At 39.2% G+C, this 18,128-nt stretch overlaps 2 protein-coding genes across 2 annotated transcripts; both read right to left on the minus strand.

Annotated features, from left to right (window-relative positions):
* Positions 1 to 20: 20 nt before the first annotated feature.
* Positions 21 to 5,230, minus strand: LOC146374864 (peroxisomal N(1)-acetyl-spermine/spermidine oxidase-like). Its single transcript, XM_084949371.1, has 10 exons — positions 5,011 to 5,230; positions 3,011 to 3,187; positions 2,378 to 2,508; positions 2,079 to 2,266; positions 1,707 to 1,885; positions 1,387 to 1,556; positions 1,115 to 1,200; positions 887 to 999; positions 604 to 758; positions 21 to 521 (listed from the first exon to the last, which is right to left on the minus strand). The coding sequence occupies exons 1-10, from the start codon at positions 5,162 to 5,164 to the stop codon at positions 369 to 371; spliced, it is 1,506 nt and encodes a 501-aa protein (XP_084805497.1). The 5' UTR covers positions 5,165 to 5,230; the 3' UTR covers positions 21 to 368.
* An 888-nt stretch (positions 5,231 to 6,118) lies between these two features.
* Positions 6,119 to 16,300, minus strand: LOC146374865 (peroxisomal N(1)-acetyl-spermine/spermidine oxidase-like). The gene is made up of 10 exons (XM_084947952.1): positions 15,703 to 16,300; positions 13,790 to 13,966; positions 13,547 to 13,677; positions 13,256 to 13,443; positions 10,545 to 10,726; positions 10,168 to 10,337; positions 9,835 to 9,920; positions 9,609 to 9,721; positions 8,080 to 8,234; positions 6,119 to 7,555 (listed from the first exon to the last, which is right to left on the minus strand). Exons 1-10 carry the CDS (start codon positions 15,854 to 15,856, stop codon positions 7,424 to 7,426), a joined length of 1,488 nt encoding a protein of 495 aa, XP_084804078.1. The 5' UTR covers positions 15,857 to 16,300; the 3' UTR covers positions 6,119 to 7,423.
* Between the last annotated feature and the right edge of the window lie 1,828 nt (positions 16,301 to 18,128).

Below are 18,128 nucleotides of genomic sequence, written 5' to 3' on the forward strand. Positions count from 1 at the left end.
ACATTCACAAAAAGCCGATCCACTAGAAAATACAGTTTATTCATAGTTAATTAAAATCAGTCCAAACGCAACAATTCGAGTTTGCAAAAGGAAAGTTCAGTCAGTTATCGTCAGTCCTCAAATGACAAATTTGCACAGTCAGTATTAACAACCATTATTTATGTCAACACATCATTATTCTACACATTGTGTGGGTTGCCTGTACTGGTTGAAAGTACCAGTGAGGTCCATTAAACATCCTCAAGTCAGCAGCAAGCCTTCATATTCACTCTGATTTTCATTGTTTGAAAATAATGTAACACATCAAAAGTGAAGTACATTTTTATATTATAGTAAATTTGAGCTTTTTAGTGGCAAAGAGCAATTTTTTAAAACTTTGACTTTGGAAGCTCAGAAGGAGTAATGAGTGAGTAGTGTGAGATAAGTCTATCAGCTTCTCTCCACCCGGTGAGAACAGCTCCATGGACGGTTGAGAAGTAGCAGTGATGAGTTGCCTCTCCAGCGAACAACACCTGCAGGGGCTGAAAGAGGCAAATTAGAAAGAAGTGTTAGACCTTTGATGATGTTTCTGGTGGTTTGAGTGTGAACATAATATGTAGCTACTTGTGATTTTGATCCTTTTGGTGGAAGGGGCTCCATCAAGTTGTCCAGGTCCTGCTCTGAACAGCCTTTTCCAAGATTACTGTAGGATCCACACGTCCACGGATCGTGAAACCACTGGGAGCGCAGGATTCTCCTTGGAGTGATGATGGGGTTCCCTAAACATGCAAAAAAAAACAAACAAAAAAAAACATATCTTTCTAAAATGACTTTTGTAAGTCCTTGTGTAACTAATGACATTGGAATATCTGGCATTTCCCACTACTTATGATCTGTCTGGACTCACCTGTAAACCTGCGAATAAGCTGTGTGATGGCATCTGTGACCTGCTGTTCAGACAGTGTTTCCATGTACTCTGACTCATGTCCAGAAATCCAGCCACAGAGAAGGTGGCCGTACCTGAAGATTAAACCACACACAGAACTGCACTGTTAATGTACGAATTGGCATGTTTTTACCACTCAGTGCAAATCTAAAATGCTGGGCAAGCATTAGCATTTTGTGAGCAGTTGACCTTTCAGTGGGTTTGAGTACAGTGAAGCCAAACAACTTCTTTATCCAGGATGTTTGCACATCTGGCACCTGGTCCACCACAGCATCCTGAAGTATGAAAAGGGATTAAACAGACATTCAAGCGTTAGCAAAGAATCTAACAACCAGCATAAACCTACAAACATTTTGAAACAGAGATATGAGCTGATGTACTCCTGTTTAAATCATAAGATCAAACACAGCATGCACAGTATCTTTATTTAGGTGGCTGAGTATGCCTTTATGAAATCTCACCTCATCATCCCACACGAAGAAGATGACCTCACAGTCAGCATCCCACCACGGTGAATCAAACTCCACAAATATTTTATTGTTTGTCCCAAAACCCAGCCTCTGGACGGAGAGCAGCTTGTGCAGAGGGAGAGGAGGATGGAACAAGGTCGAGTGGTGCTTCTTCAAGTATCCTGACAAAAAGACAACAACTTTAAATTCACTGAGCCTCAATGTGGAAGTACTTGTTTTTGTGACCCTATGTGAATAAGGGAGCATTTATTAAGTAATAAAACCTTCATACACTGAGGTATAAATCAGCATTTTATGCGTGTGAAACTTACCGAGTGGCACGGTGACTATAACGTGATCAGCAACGAGCTTTTGGCCATCATCACACTCAATCATCACGGGCTCTGCGCTCTTTGCGCTGTTCCAGTTGACACAGCGCACAGGCTTATTGTAGGTCACTAAACCAGCAGGGAGCTCTGCTATCAAGTTCTGGGTTAGACCTTCATAGCCACTGTACAAACAAAGGACATAACTTTTAAGTCATATGTGCTGCAACAATTTACTGAATTAAATTAAAAATTGCATTAATTAACAGGCTGACTAATCTACTAAGACAATAATTAAGACTGAGTATTTGCTTGTTTGCCCTAACAAAATAAATGCTTGTTTTTGCACAGTGTAAATGCAGAGTCAGGAGTACGAACCCTGGGAATGTACAGTCCAGTCCAGGTAGAGTCTTGTATAGGCCAAAGGCCCCCATGCTGACCTCATCCATGCTGTGAGTCCCATTGACACAGCACTCGACCTTCAACATGTTACTGATCACACAGAGTCGCAAAGATCTGGTGGCTTCATCAACATCTTTCCATTTCTCTGCTGCGTGCTGTTGCACCTACACCAGATAACAAGCAAAGAAAAACACCCACAATTCATGTGAGAATCTAGATGCCACTAATGGATGACAAATGATTTGCTGTGGACAAAAACACAGCCAGAAATTTACCTGTGCCCGTAAGAAATCGCCCACACTGGGCCAGGGTTCTCCTCTTTGACTCTGAAAATCAGAACTTTCATTTATCAGCTCCAAAAACAATTTCTGAGCAGGTAAGATGTCCTCAGCGTTCAGCTCCCGACCTGCAGATGTTACACAAGAACACTGGTCAGGAAAATCTAGACTTCTCTACATTTTTTTAACCTCTCCTCCAGTTCAGAGCTCTTCTTGAAGGCTGGTTTCACATATTATCTTCCCATTCAATAAAGATGACCAAGACAGATTTAGTATGCTCTGAATCTTTTAAATCAATTTAAAATCCATTTGCTCCATGAAGTCATCCCCATAAAATGAAGGGAATTCTCTACTCCCCATGGACTTTTTGACTCTTTAACTATATCACCTCTTGATGGCAAAGCTCAGTGGTTGTTGGCCACATCGTTCACACTGTTAAGACACCAGCATGCAAACAATGATGATTTACAGCCTCTGCCTTTTCCTTGTCTATTTGCATAAATACTTTGCATTTGGTTGATGTAACTTCCCAGCCCCAGTAATTAGGTTAGGTGTAAGACTAATCAAAATATTACTAATCTAAAAAAACAAACAAACAAACAAATACACTTTATAAAAACATCCTTGAACCTGAACTGCTGAAGAATCTGGGAACCCAAGGAAGATGGCCTCCGACATCCAAGGCCTGGTTCTCCGGCTTGAGGGCCTCTGGATCCAAAAGCCCATACTGACGGGCCAGACAAAACACCGGGTTCTCCTCACACGGCCCATGGATCCAGTTTGCTCCTATCTCAACAATTTTATCACCTACAGGTAAAAAGATTTTGTCCAGAAGCAGAGAAGGAAACAACTTTTAATAATCGGATTATATACTGTGTACTCTTGCCATGCTGTTGTTGTATTAGAGCTGCCTGGCAAGGGTATAGGGTATAGGCAAGGGTTGGCTGGACAACCAATCAGCCTACTGTTTTATTAACCACATGATCAAATATACTGTTACATAGGAACAGGTTTTAATTGTATTTCTATTTTTAAAATGTGTCTAGTTTCTTCTACACCATGTTGTATATTGTTGAATGAATTTTGTCCTAAGAGACAACAATAGTGAGATTAGTTAACACAGTAGTATCATTTACAGAACTTGGTGTCATGATCCCGAGTCCCAGTGTTCTTAGTTAAGTGTTTTGTTCTTTTAATTATGTTGTCCTTGAAGTCCTGCCTCCTTTTGTTAAATCTCTGTCTGTGTTTGGTGCTCTATTATTTGCTGGTATTGTGCCAAAAAGTGATCGTCAGCCAAAGAGCGGTTTCCAATGTTTCTGTGTGTGTGTTTTTTTCCTTTAAATTTTTACGAGTAATATCTTTACATGTCTTAGTAAACAGACTGGAGTAAACTGGATTTCTGAAGGGGCTATATCTATCTATGTATGTATGTATATATATATATATATATATATATATCTCAAAGAAATGGCCTGTTTTTAAAGTATCTTCATGATTCTACCTTTACCTATTTTACTTTACTTTACCTACCTACCTCTACCTATTGTATCAACATATATAAAATATCTAGTTCTTTTCGGGCTCTGAAAATATGTATTCAAAGTGATGGAAACATGGCAGCAGTTCGTCTGCTTTTATAAATTTGACAGCTATTATATAACAGTGATGTTAATTTTACCAAAAACCAAACCAACAAGTCATTTCTAAAAAAAATTCCTGCAATCACTTTTTGGTAAATACCTGACAAAGATAGGGGGAAAATTGATACGGCATAGTAACGATAAACTAAAATACTCTGGGGATGCTATGAATAATCTCACCTTATAGAAGGCAACCTTTCTGCAAACAGTTATAGTCTGACTTGGATTGAGTCCAATCACTCTAGGAGACATTGTTGAAGGTTTCATATAATAGCTGTCTAATTTATAAATGTAGACGAACTCCTGCCATGTTTCAATCGGTTTGAATGAGGCTCAACCGGCTGCCAGTTGGTTGTAATCTAGTTATATTCCTGTAGAACAGAAAGGTTACTGAACTCAAATGTAACAGTTAAATATTAATTTCTGTTAAATGTGGCTTTCAGTAATTTATCACTCTTAGTTACTGTATTATCAAAAACATATTGAATGTCTTTACCAACTTGATCCAGTCAGTTGCAGAATGGTAGCAGCATATTGCTCCAAATTATTTGCATCTTGTATTTTGAACAGTTTACAGCACTAAGGCTTCTTTCTTTACTTCGCTTTCCTCTCTTACGAATCCTGCATATGGGTCCACAAAACCTTTGCCACACACCACTTTATGACGCTTGGAGGAGCTATACATTACGGTTATGCAATGTGTAAGTTTCTGCCAGAGTTCAACTATTATACAGCTGTGCTATAAGGTGTTATAACGTAGTATCCAAAGTCCTTCTATCATATCCCTGGCATGCATCTGTATGCTGCGCTTTTACTTTAGGTCATCCAATCACATCCAACATGAACGTGTAGCGCGAGGAAATAAAAAAAAACTTTACACTGTTGCTTGCCATCATGACAAGAAAATGAAATGTGTGTTTGTAATTTGCGGACACCAGAATTTAAAAAACTGCAGATTGACTGAAAAAGCCCTAAGTGCACGTTACTCACCGATCCTTCCTGTTTTTATTCGTCCTCCGCTTCTTCCTGTCGCCTCCAGTATCCGCACATGATGAAAACCAGCTTTCACCAGTTTCTGTGCTGCTGCTATACCAGCTATCCCACATCCTAAGATCACTACTTTCGCGTCTCTGTGTCCACCCATGTCTGGCAACAACGGTGAACCCCAGCTGTGTGCTTCCTCTGTGGAGCTAAAAAAAAAAACAAAAAAACCCGCTGCGAACAAAAATTCTTCCGGTCAAGATTTTCAGAATAAAGTCCATTTTCCGATTTTCCCTAGAAAGCTTGACTACATGGACAGTTATTCTCGCCATTATAAATAAAATACATTGAAAATATGTTTATATTATAATATATTATCAATAAGCCAAAATTTCAGGTTATTTCAAAATTGTAACTTAATAACTTAAAATTTAAAGTTATTTTCTTTGTAAGGAGTGGTCACTCCTCCAAAAAAAGCTTTGCTGAGACAGAGAGATAGAGACAGATGAGCTGACAGAAGAAAAATTTGCATGCCTCCCTAAAGCTGATCACATGACATCACCTTATATATATTCATAGAGAGCTACTTTATTTGTCTTTAGTGGCTTTCTTAAATAAAATACACTTCATTACACATTGAATATTTTATTTGGTGACTTTGAGGAAATGTATTTGTATTTCCAAAAAACAAAGACTTCAATTGTCAGTTAATAATTAAAGTTGTATCCTTACTGCAGTTTTTCAGTATTAAACTTCAGAGTATTAGAGAGCAGACAATGTATTTTCAAACAGAGGACTGACATCAAGGTTCTTACAGTTAGCTGGTATTTTGATCTATATAACATACTAACATTTTCATTTCAGATGACAGAAAGCCTGAAACGCCTGGGTGCCCTAGAATGCACCTGGATCCTGGTAATCCTGGTTTATGATTAACCTTGGTGCTTCTAGTACAGAAAAGAAAAACACCTTTGCAGAGGTGCAAGTGAGAAAGTTCCTGCTCTCTTTATGCATAAACCAATAAAGACAAGAGTATTTGGTGACCTCATAAGGTGAACACAGGGGGAGAAAAAAGTAGACATTAATTTACTTGCATAAATAAACACAGTAAACACACTACAATGTGTCACAGTTTGATTTTATTTATTAATTAAAAACACAATCACAAACCTGGATAGAGCCCTTTTGTCCACTTGTGACAAGTAAAGCAAAGTGCATCTCCTGTCATTTACTTAAGTTTTATTATAGGGAATCTAATAAATTATGTTTGCATAAACTGAAACAAAATCATTACATAATTCTAAATATTAGGAGGACCGCGGTCCTTTAGAAAATGCAAATATATCATTATTTTGTGTTTAATGTAATGTTTCAATGATTTGGTGTTCTCCCTATTGAGGAAATGAACTATTCTGCATCTGAATCACACATTATATTTGTGGTCTTTTTATTCTATAGAAAGACAAAACACACAAGCAACTACATAGCATGTGTCCTGATTGTGGTTTAAAACAGATGATTTGGACTTTGATTTGTGCTTATTAATCATTGCAAAATAGTTGCAATGTCCAGGGAATGCATTTATGTATGGATATTTCCTCTATGGAAAATAAAGCTATTACATATTTGGTGTACTTTTTATCTAGCTTACTTCATCCATACCTGCAAGTTTTTCCATTTTTAATCAATTCCTTCCTCAGTCACACTCACTAAGGGTTGTATCACTAACCCCACGCCACACTGACCCACTTTTCAATAACTTCCTGCTACTTTGCCTGCCATTTGTATTTGTTCTATTGTACCTGCTTTGCTTAGCAAATTTTATCCAAGCACCTGCCCAACTACTGCTTGCCTGTAGCGATTAAGTCACGTGTGATCTACCTGTCGTTTTTATGGTATGCCATGGTTGACCATGCATAACTGTGTCTTATTTGTTCATAATACACTAAAATTGTTCAGTGCTCTTATTCTTTGATATTTTTTATTAAAATTGTTGGCATTGATTCAGTTTATGCATATTCTTATTTTTAAAATCACAACAAAAACATAATTTTACTTGCATTAATATTACCAACAACTCCACCAGTAAAAGTTCCCTTGGCAACATGTTAGCAATGACTAATGTATAATGTAATGCGTCAACCTTTAAACCCAGATAAGGAGTGGAACTCCAGATTACAACATAACTATGCCACAAGCCCTCTTTTTTCCCCATATTCAGCACTGTGGTTTTTAGTGCCAACAGACAACCACTATGATTACTCAGTGTCACCAGCTAAAACACAGATAAGATTTGTCTTTTATCTTATCTGACTAAAGAGCAGTCAGAAAAGATAAAAGACTTATCTGATTGTTTTTTAGTAAAAAGAAAAAAAGCTAAAAGAAAAGTCTTTATCTTTAAATTTCTTATATTACAGGGAATTCATGGGCTAACAGAAGCCCAGTAATGAGTGATGAGTCTATCCGCTTCTCTCCACCCAGTGATAATTGCTCCATGGACGGTGGAGTAAAAGCAAGGATGGGTTGCCTCTCCAGCAAACAACACCTGCAGGGGCTGAAACACACAAGCAGTAAAAGTGAGAAACATTTTTCAAGGTTATATTATGTCACTTTCTGTCTAACTATAAAGTAACAGAAGTCAGTACTTCCCTGGGCAATATGACTCACTTGATTTACTAATAGTTCATCTGCTGCACACCATGCCAAGATATGTCACGTTTTCTACTAGCAATTCTTATCAAACTGTGTTGTGATTTGGCGCTATATAAATAAAATTGAATTGAATTGAACTGTGTTATCACTGGCATTTTTTATAGATTGAATAAACAAATGTGAACAAATGATGCATTTTTTCCAACAGGCTGCTAGTAACAAAGCACTAAAGGATACTTTTTAAAATGGATTTTAATGGACAAAACACTCCTCTGAAAATGGTCAGGTACAAGGACTGGACTGAACATTTTTAAAGACATTCAAAAAAGCCTAGAGAACTCTTACTCAAGACCACTTTAGAAAAATGACATGAAAGTCTGGCTCCTTGGAAGCAAAATATTAGCGGTGGCTCAAGACGTTCTGCACCTCTGACAGAGTTTCCTGTGAAGGCAGAGGTTCCATCATGTTCTTCAGGTCCTTGGCTGTACAGCCTATGGCTGGGTGACAGTAGGAACCGTATGTCCAGGGATCAGTGAACCACCGGGAACACAGGATTCTCTTTGGTGTGATGGTACCGTTTCCTACACACAAATATGAAATAACCAAGGCTCAACCACTTCAGAAAATATATAAAAAAACAGATATAAATAAATTACTTTTACTACATATTAAAGCCTTCCCTCTATGTATGACAGCTTTCTAGGACTTGAATACTGTATATCAGTAACTATTTGCTAGCTCATTTCAGCAGGCAGTGCCTTATACAGCCTGCCCCTCCAATCTGCCCCCTGTGACAGCCAGTGGGGTGGCCTTGTGTTCTTGTTTTCTTGTTGCCTGTTTCTTGCAGGTAGGTGGAGCTGACCCAGTTATAGATGCAGCACATCTGAGCAGGCCAGTCCCAGTATATAAAGACACCTTGACTGAACCATGGCTGTCTCTCTTTGTCTGTCACTCATTATGTTCATTTTGTTCTTCAGTTATGGCTGTTGTATTATTTAACTTGTGTTTAAGTTTCTTTACCTTATTTCATTAAAAATATCTTACAGCCTTTAAAAGCCTGTGTGTGGTCTCCCACTTGCTTGTCACGTCCTTTGAGCCGGGTTGTGACACCCCAAACATTCTGGTTTATTAAAAAGCAGCAGCTGGATCAATTATGGATCAATTATCTGAGAAGAATATTTCTTGCAGAAAAACCTCAAGCTACTTTTAGATGCTCCCCTTTCCAAAAGATGTTGCCACATTAGGCAGCTCTGTATATTTGATTTGACAGATTATTATGGGTGCCCTTCCTGACGTAGTGTCCAGGCGATTTGTGTGTTTTCTCGGGCACAAACCAGGTAGCTTCTACCTTAATGGTGCCCATTCAATACTCGGTCTAACATGTACATTTCTGCACTAGAAGGTTTCAATCGAGGAAAATAGCTGCATAGTTTTCTACAATCAATTGTCATCTGCACAGTGGCCTGTTTTGGGCATGTCAACATAAGAGGATAAACTCTGAAATCTGACCTGGTTTCATAAATCTATACTGAACTATTTTCCCAATACTAATATGTTATATATAAGTAAGAGTGTGATGACTATCAGCTTTTTAAAATATAAATACAATTTGTGCAAACATCATATTAGCAGTTTCAACCACAAACTCAGTCTTATTGCTGTAAGACATAAAGATATTTAGGTAATAGTCATACACGTTTGCTGCTCGATTTAATGCCATTATATCTGCATATATACTCTTTATTACCTGAACTTGTTTTATTCCTATAACAATGAGATCTTTTATAGATTTCTAACGAAAAATTGAACTGTTGTGATGCTTGTGCATACAGAGAAGTTTTCTTAGGTATAACAACCTTTAATTTTAATCATTAGTCTCTTTGATATTTATTTTTTATCTTTAATTATGTTATAGAGGAAAGAGCTATAAGGTTTAGATCAGATATAAAACTTACCTGTGAATGTACGGACGAGCTCTGTGATTGACTCTCTCACTTCCTCCTCAGGAAGTGTCTCCATATACTCTGCCTCATGGCCACAAATCCAGCCACAGAGAACATGGCTACCCCTGAGAGTTTGTGTTAATCAACAAGAGAAGTCAGAATGCTGGTTTGAATTGCAAAGGAAACTTTATAGGAGGGAAAAATCATTAATGGTCCCTCAGATTAACATGTCACTTACGTTTCAGAAGGTTTATGCACAGTGAATGTCACCAACTTCCTTATCCAGGATTCACTCACATCTGACACTTGGTCTGACACAGTCTCCTGAAAACACAAAAGAGTTTATGTCCTCTCTGATCTCTGGCTCTAAAACACAAGTTCACACAATGTCTCTATTGTTTTACCCTTACTAGGCAACATTTCTGAGATATTTTATTGCATCATATACATAAAAACAAAGAAACAGGTTCATATCTTTAAAATTGTGCAACAAAGTTTAAAAATATCTGTCAACCTGTTATTAAGACAGGTTCGGTACATATGAAACTATTCTGGCTGCTGCATTACAAACCTCGTCTTCCCACACGAGGTAGATGATTTCACAATCAGCATCCCACCACGGCGATTCAAACTCCACAAATATTTTGTCACATGTTCCAAATCCTAGCGTCTCAATCGACTTCAGCTTGTGGGCTGGGAGAGGAGGGTAGAACAGAGTGGAGTGGTGCTTCTTCAGATATCCTGACAAAAAGAAAACGTATTAAAAACTGCATAAACTGCAGCAGAGGGTTAAATCTAACTTGGTCTGTATTCCATTGTTAAAGTGACACTACCAAAACCCCGCCATTAAGATTAAGCTCTGACATTGGTCGTAACACGTAATTTACAATTAATCAATTTCATGCAGAGATACGAAAAACAGGATGAAGTATATGAAAAGAAGTTTACCTAAAGGCACAGTGACAATAACGTGATCAGCAGCAATCCTCTCGCCATTCTCACACTCAACCGTCACAGGACTTGAGCCACACTCTGTGTTGCTCCAGTGGACACAGCTCACAGGGCAATTGTAGGTCACCAAATCAGAGGGGAGTTCAGACATCAAGTTCTCGATTAGGCGCTCAAATCCTCTGCAAGATAAGATACATTAAGATGACCACAATGCAGCATCTGTAGTACATTTGTATTTTATATTTGATGTGATAATCATAGCTGTTGACAATGACAAAGTGATGATGAGTGTCCATGAAGTGTGCAAAACTTAACTCACTGCTCACTATTGAGGTTCATTAGATTAGAGCAGTGGTTCCCAAACATTTTTTGCTGGGCCCCCCTTTGTTTTACAAGAAAAATGTTCGCGCACCCCCCCCACCACACACACAAACACATCCTCCAACCACACACACCCTTATTTTGCTCCATTGCGGTTTATTTCACACCTCAAACATTTAGTAAACAATTAAAAATGACAGGTAGTAATAAAATAAACTACTAACTCTTTTACACTACGTCCACACCTACACTGGTATTTTTGAAAACGCAGCTGTTTCGTCCACACGTAAACGGCGTTTCCAATCACCGAAAACTGAGATTTTTTTAAAAACTCCTTTTTTGCATTTAGTTTTGGACGAGGAATGCAGAGTTCTCATGCAACGTCAAAGGTATGTGCCTTTTTTCACGTCACGCTGTGCACCACGTTATTGTTTACATGAGCTGAATTACAGAATGGCGGATAAAGACGAAATACTGTTACTGTTAATCTATCTTCAGTTTTTACAGGTTTACATACACAAGCAGTTACTGTCACTCCATTTACAAGGCAGAGGCCTCACGGTGTAATTATTTTACACGTAGTTGTTTTTTTCCTGTGTAATAATATTCAACATTGCTATCAATACATTTTTCAAAAAATGCCTCTCTGTGCAAAATGGGTTCAAAAACATAAACAGCTGTGAGATACTGTTTGTCCGTGATTTGAACCAGGGAACAAATCGTGGCAGGATCAGCCTGATATTATTTGTATCCCACTGTAACTTTACTGTATAAAGAGCTAACATCTCCAACATGTCAGGAGTAGATAGTCATTAAAAGAAGCGTTTGTGAACTAAAAATCAAGAATGTGGGTTACTGTTTGTCCGTGATTTGAACAGCCCAGTGCTGCTCCCGATGCAGGGAAAACCAATTCTGCTGAGGAGACCTACCTTGGCACTTGTGCAGGTGAAGCCAAAGGGAAGATATGCTTCATATTTTCTAGTCTTTGGCTTAGAATGAAGTTGGTTTGGAAACATATTCAGCTATGCTTCATCTCCTGCTTTGCCTTTCTGTGGCTGCCCAGTGCTAGCAGGGTCCAAGCATTTTGTTTTTTTCCCCCCCTTTTCATACCGCGCCCCCCCTGCAATGGCTCGGCGCCGCCCCTAGGGGGCGGGCCCCACGCTTTGGGAAGGTCTGGATTAGAGCATTAGAGAATAGAATAGCATAAAAAAAAATTATAATTTAATTCAAAAGTGTGACCTGCATATATATTATTTTTATTCCAAACACCTAAAGTGAAACCTAATCACACAGCCTAATAATTTAAGATATTGGATTTCTGATTTTTCATGGCCTAAATCATAATCATCAAAATTAAAATAAAAAATGCTTGAAATCTATCACTTTACACGTATGTTAAAATATACATAGCGAGAGAGAGAGAGAGAGAATATATGAGTGTCTTCTTTCTTGTGTTATAAAATTTTTTATACTATCCACAGTCAGAGTTACGTCCTCTCAAAAAGGTCTCGTTTGTGAACTCAGAGAAAAACAACAAGAATATTATACAACCTTAAAGTTGTTTCAGCATGTGCTCCTGGTTATTTCATAGTCTTTCAAGACTTAGTCGTGGTTAGTGATTCTCTATATGAATTAAGGTGCAGCGAATGGAAATCAGGCCCGTGACCTTTAATATGGCAGAGTGCCAAATATGTCTAAGAGTTAGCTCAAGCACATGTCCATGGATCCTGTCTGGCTACTTTAAATATAATCTGTAGTGAATAAATAACAAATTATAAAGATTAACTGGGTGAAACTGGAGCAGTCAAGAGCATTTTCTATTTATTTAGTACGTACTTACAGACATCAAGGTGCCTGTATTTCATTGTCTTAGTCTTTATTGTGGATAAATTAGCTTTGTTCTTGTAAAACTAGACAATAAATGAATAAATAATAATTAGCTAATCGCTATAATAAAAACCACAGAAGGTTCTCACACAGGCTGATCAGAGGATTAAATGGTAAATGGCCTGTGTTTGTCCCTAAGGACCCCAAAGCGCTTTACACATCCAGTCATCCACCCATTCACGCACACATTCACATACTGCAAGCTACATTGTAGCCACAGCCACCCTGGGGCGCACTGACAGAGGCGAGGCTGCCGGACACTGGCACCACCGGGCCCTCTGACCACCACCAGTAGGCAACGGGCGAAGTGTCTTGCCCAAGGACACAACGTCCGAGACTGTCACTGCCACTTTAATAACTCAGTATTAATCATTGCAGCTTTACTCTTTGACAGCACTTGGTGGTGAAGGCATAAACTTAAATTGCTACAGGTGAGCAAATGACAAGTAAATGAATGGCATTTATGTTAACACCCTTTATGCATACGATGATGCACAAACCTTGGAAGCGTGCAGTCCACGCCACGTAGGCTCTTATACATAGAAAACCCTGCCAGGTCTATGTCATCCATGCTATGAGTCGCAGTTCCACAGCACTCAAACTTCAGCATAGTACTGAAGGCAGAGAGAAGCAGCTGCCTAGTGGTTTCATCCTCATCTTTCCACCTTCCCGCTGCTTGGTTCTGCGCCTGCACAAAATGCCAAATTTCAACAAAACAGATTTTTTTTTTTTTTTTTTTTTTTTACAGCTTTTTATATCATGAGCAACAAGCATAATTCAAAACAATGTACCTTTGTTCGCATGAAATGTCCTACACTCTTCCAGGATGTGTTTTTGCGATTTTGAAATTCTGAAGTGTTATCCAAAATCTCACGAAACAGCTCCTCAGCTGGTTCCATGCTTTCTGCACTCAGCCTCTGACCTTTGGGACAGAATTTAAAGTTGTAATAACAATCACAGCTTACCAAGCACGCTATTAATATATACGATGATGTGATGTGCTGAAGTACACTTGTGTTACTATGTCTGGTCACCTGAACTGCTGAACCAGTTGGGGACCAAGGGAGGATCTTCATCCACGTCTACGGCCTGGTTCTTTGGAGTGAGGGCTTCTGGAGGCAGGAGGCCATAGTCACGAGCCAGACAAAACAATGGGTTCTCCTCAGATGGGCCATGGATGTAAGCCGCACCAATCTCTGTAATAGTGTTACCTGTCAAAGAAAAACAAGTCTTTGTGTACATTTACTTGCACAATGACAGCAAACTGACCAAAGATTAAGTTGACAGCACAATTATCTTGATGATGGAAGGCCGTTGTACTAGTAGATCAGGTTTCATAGAACTCTTTGTAATTCTGAGAAAAACTAAACACACCCCATGAGTCAACAGCTGGAAGAACCACCTGTAGCAGCAATAACTATAAGTTACTGCATGACTTTAGTAGTCTCTCACGTCTTTGTGGAGGAACTTTGGCCAACTCTTCTTTACAATGTTGCTTCGGTTTATTGAGGTTGGTGGGCATTCATTAAAGCACAGCTCTGTTAAGGTCCCACATTCAATCGTGTTGAGGCCTGGAATTTGACTGAGACATTGCAGCACCTCAATTCTTTTCTTTTTCAGCTATTCTGCTTTAGTGCTTGGGATCACGATCCTGTTGTCTGACCTACTTTGGGCCAAGCTTTAGCTTGTCAGACAGACACTCACATTTGACTTTAGAATACGTTGGCATACAGAGATCGACTCAATGACTCCAAGGTGCCCGGGTCACACGCCTACAGCAGACTGCCAAAACCCTTTTTTTGTGGTGAGGTTCATCCAGACTTTCACAGCACCTGGTTGCTAAGATGCACTTAGTTTTTCACGGTACTCCATAGTGTCCTGTAAAAACTTTAATGTGAGGTGTCTGTATGCACTGGCATCATTTTTGTGTTGTTTCACCATTTGGAAAACATTAGAAAGCTGCACAACTGTCGCGGGGTCCTCTCCTAAACTTCTCCCGAACAAATGCAGGCGTAGTCAGAAAGCATTCAGTGTGGATAATTTATTCTGCCGGCCTCCCAGGTGCACAAAAGATTATTTACAAAGAAAATAGGAAACTAACTTAAGTCAACACAAAACAAACATCTATATACAAAACACAGTCTGCATGTTACCCTCTCTGTAACATCTCACTGGAAAAAAGCCCAGGTAGGCCCTGACCGCCTTCTTTTATACCCCATAGCCCCTCCCACTAGGCGTAATAGTCATCTCTTTATTATTTCTTTTACCAAACAATCTTTCCCCCTCAGCTTATTTCCAGCTGTATTCCTACAATACATATATGTATATACAGACATTTATGGTCAATTCCAGGCAGCCTACAGTGTTTCACAATAACAAAAAACAAACCAAAAAATAATGCAGTTCACGTGACCTTTCAAGCGCGCGCGAACCCACTATTTAAACCCCGGAACACCATACCATCGGCTTGCATAACCCCCGTATAATCGGCGATCACAGCGAGTCTCCGCGACCGGCTTTATTAAAGGTAAGTGGGAAATATGTTGGCCACCCTCTGCGCTGCTCAAAATATACCTCTCACCCCTTTTTGTTTATCTGCCCGGTCGAACGAAAAGACGCGCAGCCACGGTAATTGTAGAAACTAATGGTGGTGGTGCGTGTATGCGCCCAGATCAGCTGTCTGCGGCCCGGGACGGTGTAACTCCGTCACAACAACAGTCCAAGCACTGAAACTGAGAATAAGTACAACAGAAGATGCTGACAGCAGCAGGTGACTAAAAGAGACAAGAACATGCTGGATCGCTTATCCTCCTAGATTGTCTGCAATAAAGATGCTCACACTTAGAAATTAATGTTGTTCTTACTAAGGATTTAATTTAGTTGGTTTCTGATTTTCTGACAGTGTAAAGACGAAACCGACTAAAACAGAAACTACATATAAACTTACCCAGAGTTGCTGTTTTTATTCGTCCCCCGCTTCTTCCAGTCGCCTCAAGTATCCGCACATGACCATATCCAGCTTTGACAAGCCGGTGAGCCGCTGCTATACCCGATACTCCACATCCTATTATAACTATCTTTGGGTCCGCACTCGTCGCCATCCTTGGTTCGCATCAAACTGTAGGACTGTCGCTCTCACAGCTTTATCTCAACTTCACCTCGGGGCGTGTATGAAATAAGCTACAGTGTGACTCGAGCATACAGTGGGGTGTGACTTATATATCGGTGTACATTATATAGTAGCGGTAACGCGTTGGCAGTCCGTGGACGGCACGTCTACCTGCAGAGAGCGTCTGTTGTCGATGGAGGCAGTGTCGAAAATAGGCGGCAGGCTACAGGTGAGTGGGCTACTCAGCCAGCCGTGGACAAGACAGAAGTTACATAATACAAAGAGCTGAAGTGAAACAGAGTGTTAAAGGAAATGAAAAGCGCCCACTACAGCCGCTGTCTGTGCCTCTCTTGCTGTATTCATTATTTTTTAGCTCTTCTCTTGCTACTGGTGGAAGTTATGTCCTTTCCTTCCCTGTTTCGGCCCACCTCTCAACCAATCACCGTTTGACCAACGCACAACGTCATCCCCGTCTAGGAACGTGCAGTTGGAAGACTGCGCTGCAGCATGTTTGCGGTACGTGTCCGTAGGAAAACGCAATACACAAAATGAAACAATTAACGGACCATAAACACATCATCAGGAAGTATCATTTCACTTTGTACTAACTTGTTTATATAAGCAGTGACCACAGACACTTGACATGATTTCTCTGACATCAAACTGGGGAAAGGACCATAAAAGGCAAGAAAAATGAGAAATATAGTTTTGAAATGATATACAGACACATCTGCCCCAACAGCAATTTGGTGATTTTTTTAAAAACTTTTAAAGCCCTTTTAAAGCCCCGTTTGTTAAATGCTAATGTTTTTCTGAGAGCATCTCCCAACCAAGCTGCAACTAATGCAAAATGAAACCAGTGCTGAAGTGCCAAAAGTCCCAGTTTCTCCAGTGGCCCCTTGATAGATTTAGCTACCAGTTCCTAATTTGAAAAGTTGGAAGTGCCTTAAAACTCCATTCTTTTAACTGGCCAGCAGGCTGCTGTTGGGATGGACTCTAAGCAAAAATTCAACCAGCGTTCATCACCATTATTCTATAAATAATCTCACACCCCTAACAGTACCAACAGTCCTATAAAATCCAGGTGTTTATTACTCCAGAAATGCCAGTGACCACATTTGTTTGTTCCTCTTCTTCTTCTTCTTCTTTTTTTTTTTTTGCACTCCTAGAAAAATAATTCATAATTTTCCTGGCATGATTCTGTCCCCTTTGAGTCGGATGGAACCCCCTTAGAGAGGTTAGGTCTCGCTAACTGTCACTGCCAACTTTGCACATTGTAAGATAAGATAAGATAAGATAAACTTTTATTATTCCCACACGTGGGAATTTTTTTACTGCTGTAACTGATGTACTTTAAAATTTTCAGTCCTCCTTGCCCCCCACTTGACCTGTGACCTCGGTAAACTTTTTTCAGATTATTTGTATTATACTAAATGGAATAACAGCTCATTTTGTAAATTATGGTTCTGATTAGAGCTCACTAAGCCTGTTTACATTGCCTATCGACTTGTCAATCAAATTGTGAGCCAGTGAGTGTGTAGTGTGCCCCAGTTTCCCAGTTAATTTAATCCATAGACAAGATGAAAGATGGTATCATTGGTTTGGGTCTTGCAGTTTTGTAATTTCTGCACCTGTGTAATTTTTCCACACAGATGGTTCTGTTTAGGTTGTCCATACAGAAATTGTTTTTGTGCATCAGTATTTCAATGGCCACTAGAGGGTGCTATTACAGTAAAAAATGCTTTAACAAATGGCCTGTTTGTGTTATTTACACACACATGAAAACAGCAAATTACAATAAGTGTTTCTAAATGGCATTTTAACTTATATGCAGTACAGCACAATTAACATTGTATTTAATACTGATTTTCTCCCTTTAATTTTAAGATGATATTAAAATATGATAAAACGTTTTGTTTTTGGGTTCAGAGATGAGATTGTAAGTAAATTTACAAAAACAGGAACACCAATTGATAAAACAGTCAAGGTCCACACAGTAGCTCTTTGGTGAATGCAAATCATTACAATTGTTTTTATTTTTGGTTTACTGCTAATCAGTTGCCAGTCTCTCAAACCTATCAGCTAGGGTGCAAAGGCCAGGTTTTCACAGCTTCCTATGTAGCAGTTTTATTTGGATCACGGATATGTGGTTCAAGACCTCCTGTTTTGTGAATCAGTCATTGTTTATAGATGCAAACGATATATCTTTAAAAGCTTAACCATCTTCAGACAATAGCTGATGTTTTTGAAATTACTTTTCAGAA

Source organism: Perissodus microlepis, chromosome 13, assembly GCF_051167445.1.
Source record: "Perissodus microlepis isolate ML-2025 ecotype Zambia chromosome 13, ASM5116744v1, whole genome shotgun sequence".
NCBI lineage: Eukaryota > Metazoa > Chordata > Actinopteri > Cichliformes > Cichlidae > Perissodus > Perissodus microlepis.

What these genes read in the sequence shown, in the direction of transcription:
- LOC146374864 (XM_084949371.1), bottom strand. Translation starts at nt 5,164, where the DNA reads ATGGGTGGACACAGAGACGCGAAAGTAGTGATCTTAGGATGTGGGATA. An exon ending in AATAAAAACAGGAAGGATCG is followed by an intron (nt 3,188 to 5,010) that starts GTGAGTAACGTG and finishes TTTTACCTGTAG; the next exon opens with GTGATAAAATTGTTGAGATA. An exon ending in GTACTCAAACCCACTGAAAG is followed by an intron (nt 1,000 to 1,114) that starts GTCAACTGCTCA and finishes TTTAATCTTCAG; the next exon opens with GTACGGCCACCTTCTCTGTG.
- LOC146374865 (XM_084947952.1), bottom strand. Translation starts at nt 15,856, where the DNA reads ATGGCGACGAGTGCGGACCCAAAGATAGTTATAATAGGATGTGGAGTA. An exon ending in GTGGACTGCACGCTTCCAAG is followed by an intron (nt 10,727 to 13,255) that starts GTTTGTGCATCA and finishes CTTATCTTGCAG; the next exon opens with AGGATTTGAGCGCCTAATCG. An exon ending in CACAGGAAACTCTGTCAGAG is followed by an intron (nt 7,556 to 8,079) that starts GTGCAGAACGTC and finishes TGTGTGTTTCAG; the next exon opens with CCCCTGCAGGTGTTGTTTGC.